This window comes from Rhipicephalus sanguineus, chromosome 11 (assembly GCF_013339695.2).
Source record: "Rhipicephalus sanguineus isolate Rsan-2018 chromosome 11, BIME_Rsan_1.4, whole genome shotgun sequence".
Classification (NCBI taxonomy): Eukaryota; Metazoa; Arthropoda; class Arachnida; order Ixodida; family Ixodidae; genus Rhipicephalus; species Rhipicephalus sanguineus.
In genome coordinates this window covers 35,020,127-35,038,065 of record NC_051186.1, presented here as the reverse complement: position 1 = coordinate 35,038,065, position 17,939 = coordinate 35,020,127, and the positions used below count along the sequence as shown (strand labels likewise).

Genomic DNA, 17,939 nt, shown 5'->3' with positions numbered 1-17,939 from the left:
CAACTGCGCGAACCACGACGAAGGCATTGTGCCTGGTAGCATGTATTGTCTTCGCTCCTGTTCATAACAACGGAACAAAAGCAGAATGGCAGTTTTGAGTGAATTTAGATGGCAGCTAGCGGCATAACAGCAAGAAGATACGAAATTTGTTCTGTGAACAAAAGGTTTTTTTGTCTGTCTGCGGGGTCTTACGTTCATACGAAAGAGGAATATAAACAATTGTCTCATCCTCCTAGAGCTGAAAGAATCGCTACAGGACATCTTAGATGCCATAGCTGTACACCTTATGGAAAGTTTCGCACACACTTGCATCAGCAATTGTCGTCTCTGTCATCTTTTGTAGTAGGACTGCGCCCAGACTTTTCGGTGTCAAACGTTATTTTTCTCCTTTTTTCTCAAACTTGTTAGAGAAAAAAGTAGCAACTCTCAAACTTGTTTGAGAGTCGCTACTTCTTGGTACTCGAAGTGGTCGATACACTAAGGAACAGCTATACAACAGTTTAGTGCCCGAGGTCTTTGTCGCGTGGTTAAGTCCGATGATGCAACTTCGCGAGCCGTCCCTCTTGGCGCCGTGAAATATTTGTCGTTAAATTACGAAGAGACGACATTACGGCACGAACCAATGACGTCACTGACCTTATTTATACGTCTGCAATGTAGACGTCGATAGAGGCCGTCTTCGAAGCCCCCCACTTTGCGTCAGGTTTCATTCAACGCCAAATATGAGGTTTCTCGCTGTCGTTGTAGCAGTGATTCTGGCCGTGACTGTGTGCTCAGATTTTTCGGATGCAAGAAAATGGCAATTGAACCAACTTCCGCCTCGGCTTATCCGTCTTTACGCGGATCACCTGGCCCTCATAAGTTCTAAAATGTACGCAAGGCGCCTGACCAGGATCACCATGGTTGTGGTAAGTACACGATACTACAGTGACTGTTGCTGCTAGCCCTCCCGACCGGTAGCAAGACGGTCCCTGACAAGGTTTCCGCTACCCTCGTCCACGGAGAAAGAAGAATTTGAGGAGGAGAACTAGGCAATTTTAGTTTCGCGTTAGCGTGAAAGCGGGGGTTAAGGGGGTCAAGCGGGCGTTATGTTAATAGCCTTACCGCGTCGCAAACGCTCATTGCAGACAGCGCGCTTTAGTATAGGGGCGTAGCGTTTACGTGCCCAAGCTGTGACTGCGGTGTCACCCAGCGGAGAATGAATGAGTTGAAAAAAGTGAATGCAGCAATATTACTAACCTTTTTAGCAATAACAGCAAATAAGTATGAACCACGCACCAAAACAGGAAATGTTTGTTCCAGATTTGTTTAAACCGATCTTCTTGTTATGCCTAGGAACGTTCGAAACGGGAAACGATCTAAAAAACTCCGCTGAATTATCCGTAATACTCGGTCGTCGAGGCTGCGCGAAGGCAAGCGAAGCCGTTTAACAGTCACTTGCTGCGAACGAAGTGAAATCTTCAACAGCTACGCCACCTTCAGATCAAAGCGGGTGCCCCAAAGCGCCGTGTTTTACGTGCACTACGTAAACCACGCAAACACGGTAACGCTAAATCTAAAGAAATAGCGTGCGCATGGTAAACGCTACGGGTCGTTTAACGTACAGCGCATATTTAAATACTAGCATATTTCAATACTGCTGTTCCACTAATTAAGCACGCTATTCTGCTAAAGCTTTCAGATTATAACTGTATAATAACAAACCAACAAGGGAAGGCTATACGGAGTATGCACTGAAATTCAGCCGCAATGTGGCGCTGCGGTGCCCTGAGCCAGGTGCCATTTTCGGGATATCATGCAGCAGCCGACCTCATATGCTTGCCACTGTGTTTGCTGTGTTTGTGTGATGGCCATTGCATACTGTTCCCTAGCCTTCCGTGTCCTCGTATGTTGCATTTACATACTGCGGCGTTGGAAGTTTCCTATACTACTACGTGCTGCATGGACTTGTTAAAGTGCCCAGGCAGCAGTACATTGTCGCGCGTCGAGCTGCATCAAATCAGCTATGGTCAACTGCTTGGTTTACGGTTTCTCTTATCGCACAAGAAACAAACCCAATCACGGGAACTTTCAACGGGTAGGTTTCTACGTCGTGCCGAAAGTCAAACTAAGATAGTGTGCGAAGACAACGGAGCAGTCGTCAAGGTGCAGACTGTATGGCTGAGTCGAATTCGTCGCGAAGACCTGGACGAATCGGCGACGCATTGCCGAGTTTGAGAGTCGCACTGCTACAACGTGTGAGCACGCGACTGCACGCCTCACCGAGGCGAGGCATATACGTACGTGCAGTACGCGCTCAGAACTTCTCCGTCAGCCTTAATCAGTAGTCACGGCAGCAGCGGCTTTCCTTTGAACGCCTGTGAGTGGCTTACCTGCACAGCTATGCAGTAAGATAAAGCAGTGCCTAGCTTACGCGATTAGATATTACAAGCACGAACTCGGGCACGATAAACACGAAAACCATATCGGTAACTTGGCTGCCGATCTAGTGATAGCGGCAAGATAGTGAGATGGGCTGGACGCCACATCGGCGACTGATTACTTGCCCTATGGATAACTTTACGGATAGCTAGAAAAAGCCACTATAAGTCGCTGACATGCGGAACATTATGTAGTCTACCTTTGCAATGACGACGACGAATAACTTCACCTTTGGTGGCTCCACGAGATCGCTGTTGACGTAATCATGAGCCTCCGGGGACTTGTAGCTCTTTAACAGCTCCCGTGTCACTAATGGTACATTCGACTGGTCGTTTTTGAGCGCTCCGCAGACGCTGAAAAAATTACGTAAAATAGCAACTAGTTATTGCTACTAACATTATCGGGTCAAAATATGATCAGGAAGGAGAAACATGACTTGCATACCTGTTTATTCTTGTTGGAGAGCTTTAAAGCTGTTGAATTTAACACTTTTAAACAAAGTCAGAGCGCTCTCAAACGACCAGTCGAATGTACCATAAGCTTGTCCCGCGAACGAGACAGTCGTGATGTCCGCACGCTTTACACTAGGATAAGAGCCAACATAGCTCGTGAAGTGGTCGTCGCATAGCGGCGAGGGGTTATCGCCACTTTTGTGACTTTTATGATGTACTGTCGGCCGCAAAAGTTTGCGTGATCTACAGCGCGTGGCGGAGCGGCGGGAAACTACATTGCTACATCACCTACCGTCACGCGGCGTGGTGTTGAGGATATCGACCACGGCCTCCGCGATTAGCTCCGGCAACGGCGCGTTACGTTGCAGGATCGAATCGCGGAGGATGCGGCCGCTATCCTCAAAACCCCGCCGCGTGACGGTAGGTGACGCAGCAATGCTGTTTTCCGCCCGCCGCTCCGCCACACGCTGCAGATTCCGCAAACTTTTGCGGCCGACAGCACCTGCTGCTCTCGGGGTCAGACAGCGACTTTGCGTTGTCGCTGAGCTGCATATATCGCTGCATTAATACGGCAGAGCGGAAGTGTCGGTTAAACTATCAACACGTATCAAAAAAGAGCACGAAAGCTTCCACAGCCAAGGCAATGGCTCGATCGGCCACAACCTCAAAAATGGCGAGCGGCTCGGGGCACCACAGAGCCACATTGCGGCTCAGTTCATGCCATACTCCATGTATCCGTAAAAACCCAAAAAACAAATATGCGGATGTCAGCAAAGTATCCCTGTATTTTTATACGCCCAGTTCTAGCTATCCCAATAGGTCGGATTGGGTTCACAATTTCCGAGGGCCCTAATAAAACTATTGTGGAATTGATCGATCCATCAGCTTCAATCGGTCGATCAGCTTCAAGAAATCGACGCAAATCTAGCTCCAACGTCATGCAGCTCGTTGGCAGTTTCACTGAAGCAATACGAAATTTCCTGCGTCTCCCTTTTACAGAACGTTTGCTTACACGGGGTATTGTACATTAGCTATATAAGGCAACCGCTGAGCCTAGACCACTTCATTTGCCCTTAACGGTTTTTCTATAAAACATGAGGTAGCATAATGAAAATCATGGCACGTATAAACTTTGCCAAAACAAGTAAAATGGTGAAGGATGACGCGTCACATCCTTCTTGTCCTTGCTTCTTCTTACGCTACTGAGCTATTCATCACCATTCACCATGATGGTGTACCAAAGACCCAATCCGCCGCTGGCGGTGACTTGCGCTGGCAAGCTCATTCACTTTCCTGGCAACAAGTCAAACTTACCTGATAACAATTAAGTCCTGAAACAAGCCAATTTATGTGCCACCTGTGCACAACTTTCAAGTGATTTAAGAATTGTTCTTGCCCCTTTAGTACTATTGCTTCAATACATCAGCTCGGCCATTGTAAGTGGACAGAAAGCACAGGCAAAGAGAGCATACAGCTCTCTTCTCTTCAAGCTAAGTTTCTACTGAGTGACCAATGAAGCTGGTGATGTTCCAAAAAAGCCTCCTCAACCACAGCTGGCACGCACCAAAGAAAATATATATAAAACTAAATAAATTGTGGTTCAGTCGCTGGGGTTTGAACCCGGGTCCCCGCGGGTCGGAAAGCGCCCACGTTTGCCCAATGTGAAATAAACTGAAACATCCCAATGCGTCCTACCAACAATGCAAAAAAAAAAAAAACAATCGGGAAGCGGTACACCTAGCTGCTATGGCCACTTCATTTATATATTTCGTGTTGGCGGACTAAAAACGATCTGTTTGACTACGCGTGAGGCCGATATCAGAAAGTGCACATTTCAGGAAAGTTTTGACTTCGAGAAAATTGGACTCCTAAGCCACGTCTCCGTGACCGCGTGATGGTCATTTCGTTGGGCCGTTCTAGAGGCTGACGATCGCTGGCAAGAACATGAAAGACGCCGAGCCCATTCGGCCGGGAACAACGTTCCGGGGACGGCCGCTAGCTGAACGCTTACGTTAGGAGGGAGCATTGCGCAATGTGAAAGAAAGAAAAAAAGAAAAGAAAGAAAGAAAGAAAGAAAGAAAAAAAGAAAAGAAAGAAAGAAAGAAAAAAAGAAAAGAAAGAAAGAAAGAAAGAAAGAAAAAAAGAAAAGAAAGGAAGAAAGAAAGAAAGAAAGAAAGAAAGAAAGAAAGAAAGAAAGAAAGAAAGAAAGAAAGAAGAAAGAAAGAAAGAAAGAAAGAAAGAAAGAAAGAAAGCAAGAAAGAAAGAAAGAAAGAAAGAAAGAAAAAGAAAAAGTCGGTTGCCCCCATTTCCCTGATAGGGGAAGGGCTCCTTAATTGTTTGCTTTCGGTGCTTTAAAAATAATAAATGCTTTTGAAAATTATGTCCTTTTCATTGTTTTCGTAGACAATTCGTGCTACTATCAGTCATCGTTATTTTATTTCTTTTGTAATTCACGACAGCATTGTGACGTCACGCTCTCAGGAATTGTTTCTGAAGCATGTCTCACTTTTCAGCGGGAACTCACGCGTGTTACCATCAGCTTTCAAGCCGTGGAAACAACGTGCAAACCGAGTATACGCTTGCCATCGCCAAAGTGGTGTCCGCAGAGAAAGAACGGAGTAAGTGCTTTAGATCACCTTGTCTTTCTACCTACTGCTTTTCTATGAGATATTAGTGTAAGAATACCACACAAAAGCATACAGAAATCCAACAGCACTAAGCTGCAGGAGGACCTCCTATCCAAGATTACCAGTAAGGGTTAGTTGGTTTGCACGAACAGCAATATTATCAGAAAACATGTGTTGTAATAGAAGAAAAACATTAAGTTCAAGGTAAACGAGAACTATATCAGTAAAACATTCTTTTAAAAAATTATGGCAGCATCGCATCAGGACCAGGACTTTGGACATGTGCACGCAGCGCCATCTCTCGTCGGTGACAGCGGCGACCTGCCGCAACTGAATGGGAAATAGGCGAAAAAAAATCATATCTGACGAAAAAAGCCAGTTACCAGAACGACTCCCGGTTATGTGCAGCAGAGACCCATAGGAACATTCTGGTAAAATTACAGTGTAGCTCTACAAACCGCGTGGGTTCCCAGAGTGCTTAATATTTTACAATGGGGCCCCATGTGTTTCTAATGGGCGGTGTTCAATTGTCCTGGGAAGGCACATGCTTCCCAGGACAAAAGACTCTGAAAGAGAAGGGGGTCACGTGACGACCACTGAGAAGAGGTCCGGCGGTCTTCACGGTGTGGATACAACCTGAGAAGGCAGCGACATTTTCCACTCAAAGGCGGATGCACACGAGGCTCCACCAATAGGCGCGCACTTCAGATGACGTCATGAGCCGGACGGCCGGTGACCCTGCCGACGGATAACATGCCTAACATGACCGCCAAGGACTATTTCTTTAGTCGCGGAGGCAATTGGCAGCTGCGCTTCGGTCATCTGGGCGGGGCCTCTCCTGTCTTCTAAAGTTGTACCCGATCTACAGGTTTTTTTTACAGTGGTGCTGTTATGCTTTTCGTTATAGCGCTGCGCTTTCACAGTAGCTGTCACCATCATGAATGGCATCTAGCTTTCTAGCGCGTGCAACGCAATAACTCGGCCGGCGCGCTCTTTCTTCTTCTTCTTCATCTTCTCCTTCGCTCCCAAAACATGTGCGCCCGGCGCGCTCTCTCCCGCTGCGCCAATATGTCTGGCGTGAGACACAGCAACTCGGATGGTCGAGAGAACGATTATACAGAGAAAGAGAAAGAGAGAGAGATAAACAAAAGATAGAAAGGAAGAGAAAGATATAATTAGAGAGAAAGAAAGGGAGGAGAAAAAAATTGGCCGCGTATCTGCGTGCTTCGCTGCAAATGTCGTGTAAAGACGATAGAAGAGGCGCTGTGTGAGATATGGACGCCATCTGCCAATACGTCGGGAAACATGAGTGCTGTGTTGCGTGCTGGTAGTCCCGGCGCAGCAGCAGGCGAAGACCGGCGGTGACCAACGCGACCGGCGGGGACGCCAGCCAGCCCGAAAACGCGGTTTGGCGCGAAGCGCTGAAGCAGAGAAACGTCCGCACTCAACGAGCACTCTCCACACACTCTTTTATTTACACGTCGCCTGGGTAAAACAGGAACGCCAGAGCGGCGCCCACAACCGGCAGCCTGAAGGCCGCCCACAACGCTGCTTTTTCATTTTTTAAATATTTTTTTTCACCTTCTTGGCCTTCTCAAAACTAATGTTTTTAAACACCAACCCATGGCATTCGTACAGTGCAATACAGAACCGAAACCGAAACACAACAATGAGCTCGTGCGAAGGGCACGGAGGAAGGCAAATTTCAGCGCAGTCGCATTTTCAGCTTTGTTGAAACAGCGCTCACTAGACGAGGACGAAGTAAAAGAAAGCACAGGACAGGCGCTGCCTGTCCTATGCCTTCTTTTACTTCGTCGTCGTCTAGTGAGCGCTGTTTCAACAAAGATGAACGCACACCAACTCGCTCAAGCTTCCATTCTTATGCATTTTCAGCGCAGCTTAAGAAACTAGGGTCCTTAAAATTACGTATGTATGCATTTTCTATTAAAGGAACACGCCACCTAATACTTACCTAGTGATGTTGCACCTCAGATATGCATGATATTTAATTTTTGATCGACAACGTTCACAAGTATGAACAGCCGTACCAGTTCAAGACGGCTGGCCCTTGGGCAAGTGGTTCAACTTTGGCCGAGTGGCTGAATCGAGGGACGTGCCGACAAACAGAAAGACAGACAGAAAGACAGACAGACCAAAAGTTCTGCGTTTAAGTTCCCCAAGAAAGACTATCGTCTTTAATACTGAAATATGGAGAAAGAAATACACAGAGAGGGAAAGAGATAGAAACAGACACGAAATTAGAGATAGAAAAAAAGATAAAGCAAGACAGAAACAGAAAGAAAGAGGAAAACAAACGAAGAGAGAGAGAGAGAGATATAAAGAAATAAGAAACGATAAATAGAGGCAGAGAAAGAAATGGAAGAAAGTGAAAAAGAGATAGAAAAAATAGAGAGAGAAAGAAGGAAATGGGAAGAAAGAGAGGCAATAAAGAGAGAGAAAGAGAGGAAGGAAGAAAGAAAAAAAGCAAAGAGAAACAAAGAAAGCCGCCAAGCTCCGCGCTCTTCCTTCAGGCTTAGCACCACTAGTGCGAAGCTACCATAATTTCTTTTTTTTTTCTTTTTTCATATCCGCAAGCAAAATGTAGTAAAGCGTCATAATGCATGGTTACAGCGTTCGGAAATGGCGCCGTCCGTGCGATAGAGTTATGTGTGATTTCGCGAGTCAAATGTGCTTGTGCAGCGAATTCGTGACCCCGTCGTGTGCTCGATCGACCTGCTTCTATCTGATTTCGCAGCCCGTTTTTGCCTGCACCGGTACAGTGATGCTTCTTGATGATTCGCATCAGAGAGTCAAGTTCCCCAAACACGACATGGTTCCATGCAGGTAAGCCCATAATCTATGCAGAGAGAGAGAGAGAGAGCAACTTTATTGAAGTCCGTTACAGACGTGGGGCAGAGTGTTATCGCGGGCCTCAAGTCTCACTTTCGCGCGCTTCTGTCGATAATTGCGCTAAATTGGGCGGATTGGTAAACTCGCATGGCGATTGTTAAACAGCCCACAAGGATTGACGGAAACTAAGAAAAGGTAAACGTAAGAGATCCTCCAACCAATATTTCCAACGCCATTGGCTTGGATAGTACGTCGTCATGCATTGCTAACATCTTGGCAACAGAACCCAAAGCTACGCGGCGTTGGCGGCCATCAAACCGTTTCAGGACACGCTGCCCAGCAGGGGCGTAGCCAGGGGGGGGGGGTTCACCCCCCCCCCCCCCCGAAATTTTTCACTTTCACATGTGTATATATACAGGCACACATACAAACACGCGCACGAACATACATAAAGGATGGTTGAACCCCCCCCCCCGAAAAAAATTTCTGTCTACGCCCCTGCTGCCCAGCCTTCGAGTCGAGCTTGCTGACGACTGTACATACTTTAAAGGGACACTAAAGAGAAACAGTGAATCGGCCTAGATCGATATATTGTGCTCTGAGAACTCTTATGTCGTTAATATCGCTATCGTAGGTTCAGTAATAGAGGAGCAAATCAAGTTCAAAATTTCATTTTTAAATTTCGCGCCGAAATCTCCCCGCTGCCGTCACGGATTTCAAAGTGTAATTATCGTATTTTGGCGCCATCGGCTCAACAAAATTACCCTAAACTTGTATGTTAAGTCCATGGCCCCCTCAGAGGACAATGCGCTTCATTTTTATCAATTAGGAACTACGTAGTCTCTAGTAGGCGCCGTCAAATCATGTGACGTCACGACGAATGGTGCGGAAACTTCAAGGTGGCGTCGCCACCCACATTTTGTTTTTGCGCTTTTTCTCGCTTACTAAGCGTCTTCTCGCAGCAAGCGTGGTATTCTTCGTATCGTGAAAGAGTACTTTACTAATATGAGAAAAATCGTTTTACTCTTTAGTGTCCTTTTAAGGAACAGGGCAAAACACAACAGCACAACAGAAGAAGTTCTGCGTGCGTCTTCTTCTGTTGTTCTGTTAGTTTCTGCGCTGCTCCTTGAAGTATATCCCTTTAATGTGATCGCTTACGCAATAATAATAATAATAATAATAATAATAATAATAATAATAATATCGGGTGTTTTCCCTCCCGAAACCACGATATGATTGTGAGGCACGCCGTAGTGGCAGGCTTCGGATAATTGCGACCACCTGGAGTTCTTTAACGTGCAACTAAATCTAAGTACACGGGCCTCTGCATTTTGCCTCCATCGAAATGCAACTGTGATCGAACCCGCGTCTCTCGGTTTGCAGCCAAGCACCGTAACAACTGTACCAAACTGGCGGCTGCGTTTGGTTACTCGTATCGTTTAACACAATGAAGCGCAGTCATTTACACCGAACCCATTTTCCAGAACTTCGTCAATATCGGCTCATGTTCATATGTGTGATTATCCGCTGGAAAAAAAGTCACAGTGTCACCACAAGGGCGAAACAATGAATGCGATAGCGACAAATTGTGATGTTATACGAAGTGAGGTATATCTCGTGTCCCTCTACAAAACGCTAGTGTAAGAGAATACGGCCGCTCCAGGGAGAGATGCCCTTTCCGCACAGTTTCCTCGCGTTGAGAGCGCAGCACGTAGAAGGGTATACGAGCCACCCGGTGACGGCTGCCGAGATAGCGCGCGCGCCAGCGATCGCCACCGCGCCCTTATGATCGAAGTTCAAAGTTGCTGCTCGAGCGACACCCTCCCCCACTCCCCTCGCGTCTTTTCATGTTCGTTCAAGACAGGTGGGGCGTTTCCTTTCTGCTTCGACGGCAGGGCCCGCGAGGGGAGTGATGTTATCGCAGGCGCCCACCGAGCGACTGAGATGGGCCGGCTCGTTTGATCTCTGCTTCAGCCGGGGTCGTCGCCTCCGCTAGCGCGCTTGTTTCGGTGGTAGAACATACGATGCGCGGGGGGATATTATCAATTTGGACTTTATACGGGACATGACGGTGACGGCGACGGCAAAAACCCGCCGAGAGTGTCCATATAATTTCTATCGCAATAAAATTATCCCGGGTACATTACACCAGGAAGGCTCCGCTGTCCAATTAAACCGTATCATTTACACGAAGTAATGCACCGCCATAAATGCTACTGTTACAATGCACAGGAGCGCCGCAGAGCAGCGTTTTGCACATTTTCGCGAGTGCGTATTTGTCTGCGTTCCAACCTGTTAACTTATTTTTACCTTTTTTTTCTTTTTACGTCGGTGCCTGCCTGTCCTGCGAAAGGGTCATCCAGAATAAACCAGTTCAACGTACAACTGCCAAATCATATTGAGGCTTACGATGAAAGGTGGGTAATCTGCATTTATAGTCTGCGAAATGGAGGTCTCTGTGAACGCTTCTAATCTGGGCGTCCAAGTTCTAAGTGCGGAGCAGTTTAGGGGCTCAGGCTGCCGTCTCACGTCATCTGATTGTCATCTGCTGTCATCTGTCATCTCATGTCGCCGCTTGGCGTCAAGCAGGAAGAGCCATGTGTAGCGCAGCCATGTATAGAAAAGCCATGTGTAGTATATGTAGTATAGCAAGGGGGAGGGAAACGGAAGTGAGGGTGAGAAAGAGTTAGAGGAGGAGAGAGGGTAAAGCATAGCACAGCCATGAGTGGTGTCACGCAGACAAAAGCGTGTATAGAATGGTAGAGGTGGAGAGGGAGAGGTATACACTGAAAAGCGCTAGCTTCGGAGCCGGCCCGGCCGGGCAGTCACCCCCTGAAGAAGAGACCGAACGGGTCTCGAAACGTATGGTCAGTTTTTTAAAATAAAAAATAACGACAAAACGTGGCTGGAGAGTCCTTTTATTCTTATAGCATATCCATGTATAGTATAGTATAGCAAGGGGCGGGAAAGGGAAGTGATGTGAGGGAGATGGCGAAGCATATCGTAGCCATGCATAGCCATGTGTAGTAGAGTATAGCAAAGGGTGGGACAGGGAGGTGACGGTAAGGGGGAGTGACGTAAGAATGAGGAGGATGGAGGAAGGTAATGCATAGCATAGCTGTGCATAGTTTAGTATGACAGCGGGGCGGAAAAAAGAAGTGGTGATGAGGAGGAGAAATGTGGGGGTGAGGAATGGTATGAGGGTGAGAGGAGAGAAAGGGGGAGAGGAAAAAGAGGAGGAGAGAGGCTGCCTCGGCATCTCAAATGAAGGTTTCCTTTCCCGCCATGGACGCTGAGCATGCTGCACGTTCGAACGCCAGCGCGCTTGCCTGTGAACGCCACCGTTGCCGAAGGGCAGGCGAGTCACTGCTGCGCACTTCCGTTAGCTTTCACGTTGAGTGCAAATGTACATATATATTCCTTTCAGTGGACGAATTCTCAGCTCTTAATCTAACGTAAACTCTGTATAGGTTCGGGCAGGCTGGGATAGCACGACTCCAGCATTACTTTGAGTTTATAAGTTAGTACAGCATGATATACGTGAGTTTAATATGTGATTTCTATGTGAATAAAAAAAGCCTAAGTTGGATTAGGACGGGTCTCTTTTATACCGGGTGTTCAATGTTAAGCTATATGGTTTTCTTAAAATTCAGCACTGGGAGGGACGTGTAAACGACTTTGCAGATAAGTTATGTATCCAGGGGGACACAAAATGAGAGAATAATTATCGCTGACACCAGCCCATTGAACTAAGATTGAATAATGAACTTTTTAGTGACTGCATCAAGCGGGCGTGTTTGTATTGAAAGGTTGGTGGCAGTCACGCTTCTCAACAGTTCCACTTGGAGGAATTCTATCATGCATGTGCTCCGAGATATCCCGGTGCAAAGTTTGATTGTGGATTGCATGATGCTGCCACACTACCAGCCGTTTTTATTTTCCTGCGCGTCGACAATCTGCAAATGCTATGAAGTATGTGGACAAACAAAGCATTTGAGAACAACAACCGATAAGCATTAACTCTGGTAATGTGGTTGTGTCTTCAGGGTTGAAGTTACCGCCGCCAACCTGGCCCGTATCCAGGAATTTTTTTCGGGGGGGGGGGGGGGGGGGGGCACTTGCTGAAAGCCTTGACTACTTGTGAAAAACGCCTATTTTCATTATATATTTTCGGTAAAACACCATGTATCATAAAAAATAAAGCCGAGCCCCCCCCCCCCCCCCCCTGGCTACGGGTCTGCCTCCAACGCGTGGATCCTGTCGTTGATCGGGCAGCGAGAGCTCGACGCTCACTGCACCGACGAGCTGAAGCGACTCGGCTCGCCAGTTGCCTTACAAGGCTTCCACGATGTCGCAGCTTTACAAGTCACCAATCGCTATATTTTGCGGCACACAACGCAGCTAGTGTCCGAGAAAAGAAACCTCGAGATAAGCAGTGTCGCGCAGCTACGTCAAAACGGAGTACGTTGTTACGCAGGCAGCCGACGCTCGCTGTCCACCGGAGATGAAGTGACGTAGACAGGACATATCCAATCAGATCGGTCGCCGGGGTTACGTATCATGAAACAATACGTAGAATGGGCGCGGGAAGTTGAAAGCTCGCTCGGCTGAGCCGCTGCGACCTGTAACGATTCGCATGTTTAAAATCTTCTAATAAATTACACAGTTAAGGAAGAGAGCTTAAATCATTTTGCAAATGATTGTTACGACTTGCTTTACTGGATCAATGCGTTTATATAAAATTGTCGAAACCGTTTCAGGGTCCGTATAACAGTGGTGCTCAAAAAGTGACTTTATTGTTTGTTTGTTTTTTTACAGCTTCACACAGTGGGTATATTAGCCATTGTTACCACCATGGATCTTCGTGAACGCCGCGCAAGATTTCTCGCTGCAGTGAGAAGAGGGGACGGATGTAACACTGAAGTGAAGAGAGCGCAGGCAAAAGTCTCGCAAGACAATCATTAAATTACAATAACCTTCGCTGTCGATTGTTTTGTTCCTCCACCACCACCCTCCTTCACCCCCCTCCCTCCCATCCAAAAGCTTTCTACACTTCACCTGGTGCTCGGCCGCTTATGCGAAAGTCGCGGGTTCGGTCCCGGCCGCGGCGGTCGCATTTCGATGGAGGCGAAAGGTCAGAGGCCCGTGTACTGTGCGACGTCAGTGCACGTTAAAGAACCCCAGATGGTTGAAATTTGCGGAGCCCTCCACTACCCTCATAATCATATCGTAGTTTTGGCTCGTAAATTCCCAGATATTAATTACACTTCACTTAATGATGCACTACGCACGTCCGGGATCGGCTCACCTTTGACCAATCGACGATGTTGTGTCATGACGCCATCAGATGACGTCCTTCATGACGACGTTCATGACGACATTGAGGACGTCTTGTGACGCACTCTGTTGTACCGTTCGAGTTGACGTCGGTGATGCCATATATTTTCAACTCACGAGACGTGTAAGGTCTTCGCCTTGATGATGTCGTCTTTTGTTGAGAGTTGCAGCTCCTTGCTCAGAATCCCTGCACAGCAACATTAAACGGACAACCATCATTTTTATCACCTTGATGCACGGTACATGTGCGCTGTATCATACGCAGAGAATAATTTTCGGGACAACAGTGAACTGTTAAATTGTTTGTCGGTTCGCTATCACAAGTTAGCGAGAAAGAGAGCTTGTCAGAACTGCAATAATGACTGCTCAATTTACTATCACGCTTTCTTCTCCGACCCAGCTTCTGTTGCATATTTAATGTGCTCGGAAGAAACATGAACGGAACCCTCCAGTAGGAATTCTCCAATACTGTGTAAGCATTGCGGCCGCATTGGTCGCAGCACTCACGCAGTCATCGTGAGATTTTCGTTAAGATTTTGCCACGCTTTCGCTTTGGTGTCACAGCGAGCAGAAGTCTTACCACGTTCATTAAACGAAGCATTTCTTAGTGAACCCAAGGCATTTTGAGCGTTTCTATCTATCTATCTATCTATCTATCTATCTATCTATCTATCTATCTATCTATCTATCTAGCCGCCTACGTCTGGGTACTCTCGTGATCACCTCCTTAGCTTGGTGGAGATCAATATTGGCAATGGAGGGTAAGAGGGTTTGACGAATATGACTGTCTGGTCATGACATGAATAACGTGAAAATCCTGTCACGTACGTCGTCAAACCGACATCGCCAACGTTGACCCGACGAATGCGAAGAATAAAAATCAGGATCCCAGCAGGACTCGAACCCAAGCAGTCTACGTGACAGTAAGATATTCTACCACAGAGCCACACAACGTCTTGAAACTGCTTTGGAAAAAAGACCTTAAAGGCCAACTCCGGCGATTTTTCGAGGTCGATGGATCTCAGTGAAATTCGCTGGGTACGTTCCTTTGCAAGTTTCCGTCATTTATGCCAAATTACAGGCTTGAGACATGCGCAGATTGTTTGCAAATGAATTTTAAAGATTGTCTGCAAACGCCCTCCTGGCTTCCCACAATTATTGGCAACATTGCGTCTGTGACGTCAGTGTTGGCAAGGCGGCGGAAGTGACGCAGCCGAAAGCACCGCTAACTTCGGCGCTTAGGCCGCTACAGCGAGCGTCTGCTGTGCACAAGGCGACAGACAGCGTTGGTTTGGCCGGCGCTTCGCTGGCCGTCCCGGCTGTCACAGTTTTCATACTCCGCGCCGGCGTGACCGGCATGCCTTGCACGACTTCCGGTTCGTTCGTAACAACGTCTACGTCATACGTAGACAGTACACTCGGTTGGGTTTCGGTTTCGGTGTTGCGCTTTTTTGCTTACTTAAAATTATTCTCCAATTTGCCGAGTATTTCTGCTATCGGGCCCGTAACAGGAGCGTCTCAGGAACATAACAGCACCATTACTTTGACATGGCCGAAAAATCGCCGGAGTTGGCCTTTAAGCAGGCGTAATGTCGGTGCAGTGTCAATTGTGGTTGCAGTGCTGGCTATCTAATTTTGTAACAAAGTAATAAACATTTCGTACTTACTCCTATGATACATGAGCCATACCGGGTTAACGTCAGTTGTGGTTCCAGTGTTATGTCCGCTTTCATAGAAGTCTAGTATACCTTACGTTTGTATCGCTATGATTCAGCATGCTATATTGAAGCGCTGCTCAACCCCGAAGGAATACGCTAACAAAAGTTACGTATGATATTCACATCATCACACTGTATAGTGCCCTTCGTTTAAATAATACTCACGTCTGTGCTACAAATTGAGTGCTGACGTTACATCAAACTATAAGTTACCCTTTAAACGCTAGTGTAGTCGACGTGCCTGGTAAGTCCACGATGTGCACACAACTACTACCCTTCTGAAAACACGTCAATCCACCTCGCAACGCTTGGCTCAAAGCCGAAAAATGCAGCACAGACACCTACTCGGTGATTGCTTCGCATGAAACCGATTCCCACAAGGCGTGGGATCTGCCGAATTTTTTTGGTCACTACATGTGTGTTGTCTTGTGTGCTCAAGACGGCCAGCGCAAATTGAACACAATACGAGAAAAGGAAAGACACAGCCGCTGCCTTGCAACCAAAAGTTGATTAGAAATATACATATACGTAACATCACGGTGACGGCGAAAACCCGCTGAAAGTGTTCACTTAATTGCTATCGCAATAAAACACACAATATATATTGTGTGCGATGTCTTATTGGGACATGCGGTCGACGAGCGTGTCAAAGCGCTGGCTTGAACGGGCGATATTCTTCAGGAAACCACTTTGCCTCACGGAAAACGCGCCAAGCGTTTGAAAGCGTTTGGTTTTGAAAGCGTGTTCTATAATCCGCTAGGCAAACATTCATACTTGGTCGTGACAGCGTAAGGCGAAGTCGCGTGACAGTTAGAAATTCAGATTCAGATGCTCGATATGTCCGCTTTATCGAACAAACGTGCAAATTGATCGAGTTGTTAGAAAAGCTCTGTACGGCTCCGTTACGACGGTGAAGTGCGCTTAAGGTTATGGACGAAATCGTATAAGGGAAGCCGTTTTAAACGTGCGCGAAGCTTAGGATCCTTTATCGAAAATGTCAGAGCTAAGCTAAAAGTACAGCTTGAAGCCTTGCGGGCTGTTTTTGACCATACGTTAAATGCTGCACCAAATAAAAAAAAAGCTTTGCGAGTGTCAGGTTTTTTTTTTTTTCAATCCACCAGTCGGAACATATTCATTTACGTTTATTTATTTATTTATTTATTTATTTATTTATTTATTTATTTATTTATTTATTTATTTATTTATTTATTTATTTACTAGTGCGTATTGGCTTCAATATACACGACTGCCATGCACTGTGATACCCATATATCAAGAGCGTCGAGGAAAAAAACCGCTGGCGCTATGTTAAGGGTGCATCTTACGAACGTATAATTTTTTCACGGGAAGTGTCTCTAGAACGCTTAAGCCCGAACCATATAGAGCGTTTTTGCCGGCGTTTCCTGGCGTTGCGTCCCTCGGCGTCGTCGCATCAACGCCGTCAGAGAGGGCGGCAAACCATATGAAGAGCGTTAGCTCAGCGTCACACAGTGTGACCAGAGGGAATGAACCTGACACCTCGTAAAGCAGTTGTACAGTTTCCGTCAATGGACCAACAAGATATATTCCTGATTATAGCTTTTATGTCTCATTAGCAGTTCTGTGGTGCAGAAAACGAGTCACAGTGACACAACGCCATCGAAAAGTATTTTTTTTATTTGACTTGTAGCGCCAGCTATTGGCATTAAGAAGAAGCACAAACTTGTAATATATGGCCTCTGAGCTTGAAGCTGCCGTACATCTTTGAGGCCACGTATTCGGCCAATACACTCATTCCTGCTAAGCCTACCGATGAACTTGAGTACGGCACTCGGAAAGACTTCAAAGATATCACGATCGCTTTGCTGTCGAAGCTTCTAGGGAACAAGCTAAGTCAAATACAAGCATCATTTGAGAACTTAAGGGCCACACAGTGCACGGCGACGACTTATTAGATCCGAGGCGGGCGGCAGCCATCTTGGCAGCAGCGATGACGCCGTTACGTAGCGGAAGTCGCTGCCAGCCGCACGCTGATTGGTTCTGCGTCCATCGAACTGCTTCCGGCGTCGACGCTGCCGCCCGTGATGTCTGGACCGTCCAGAGGTGGACGTTTCGGCCACCGTCACCGGTAGCGTCGACGTCGAGGGACGCCGGCGTACGAAACGCCGGGAAAACGCCGGCAAAAACGCTCTATATGGTTCGGCCTTTATGCATTAAAACGTTTGCATCAACCTTAGTGGCTAGTTTCCTCCCACTCGGAAAACGTCACTATAACGTAAAAAAGTTAGTTTCGCCATGCGCGCGAGGCAATGAATGCGATAGCAACAAATTGGGATGCTATGCGAAGTAAACCTAGCAGCTAACTCCTATAGGACCCGATATCGCGTAGCTGAACAATACGCTGGCGTAAGGAAATACGGCCGCTCCAGGCAGGGAAGTGGTTTAACCGCTGTCTGTCGCCTCGACGCGAAGTAAGCGGTGAAAGCACAGTACGCACAAGGGTAGTAGCCGTCTACTGATGACTGTCGAGATAGCGCATGCGCCACTGCACGCGA

At 47.0% G+C, this 17,939-nt stretch overlaps 1 protein-coding gene across 2 annotated transcripts; it reads left to right on the top strand.

Moving 5' to 3' along the window:
* Window positions 1-247: 247 nt before the first annotated feature.
* Window positions 248-13,326, top strand: LOC119373794 (uncharacterized). Of its 2 annotated transcripts, none has more exons than XR_005179980.1 (5): window positions 248-908; window positions 5,387-5,491; window positions 8,256-8,344; window positions 10,704-10,767; window positions 13,169-13,326. XR_005179980.1 is itself a non-coding variant. In XM_037643851.1 (5 exons), exons 1-5 carry the CDS (start codon window positions 723-725, stop codon window positions 13,188-13,190), a joined length of 456 nt encoding a protein of 151 aa, XP_037499779.1. In that variant the 5' UTR covers window positions 248-722; the 3' UTR covers window positions 13,191-13,326. The 2 variants fall into 2 exon arrangements, 1 of the variants encoding a protein (XP_037499779.1); XM_037643851.1 differs by having other exon boundaries at window positions 10,714-10,767.
* The last annotated feature ends 4,613 nt before the right edge of the window (window positions 13,327-17,939 follow it).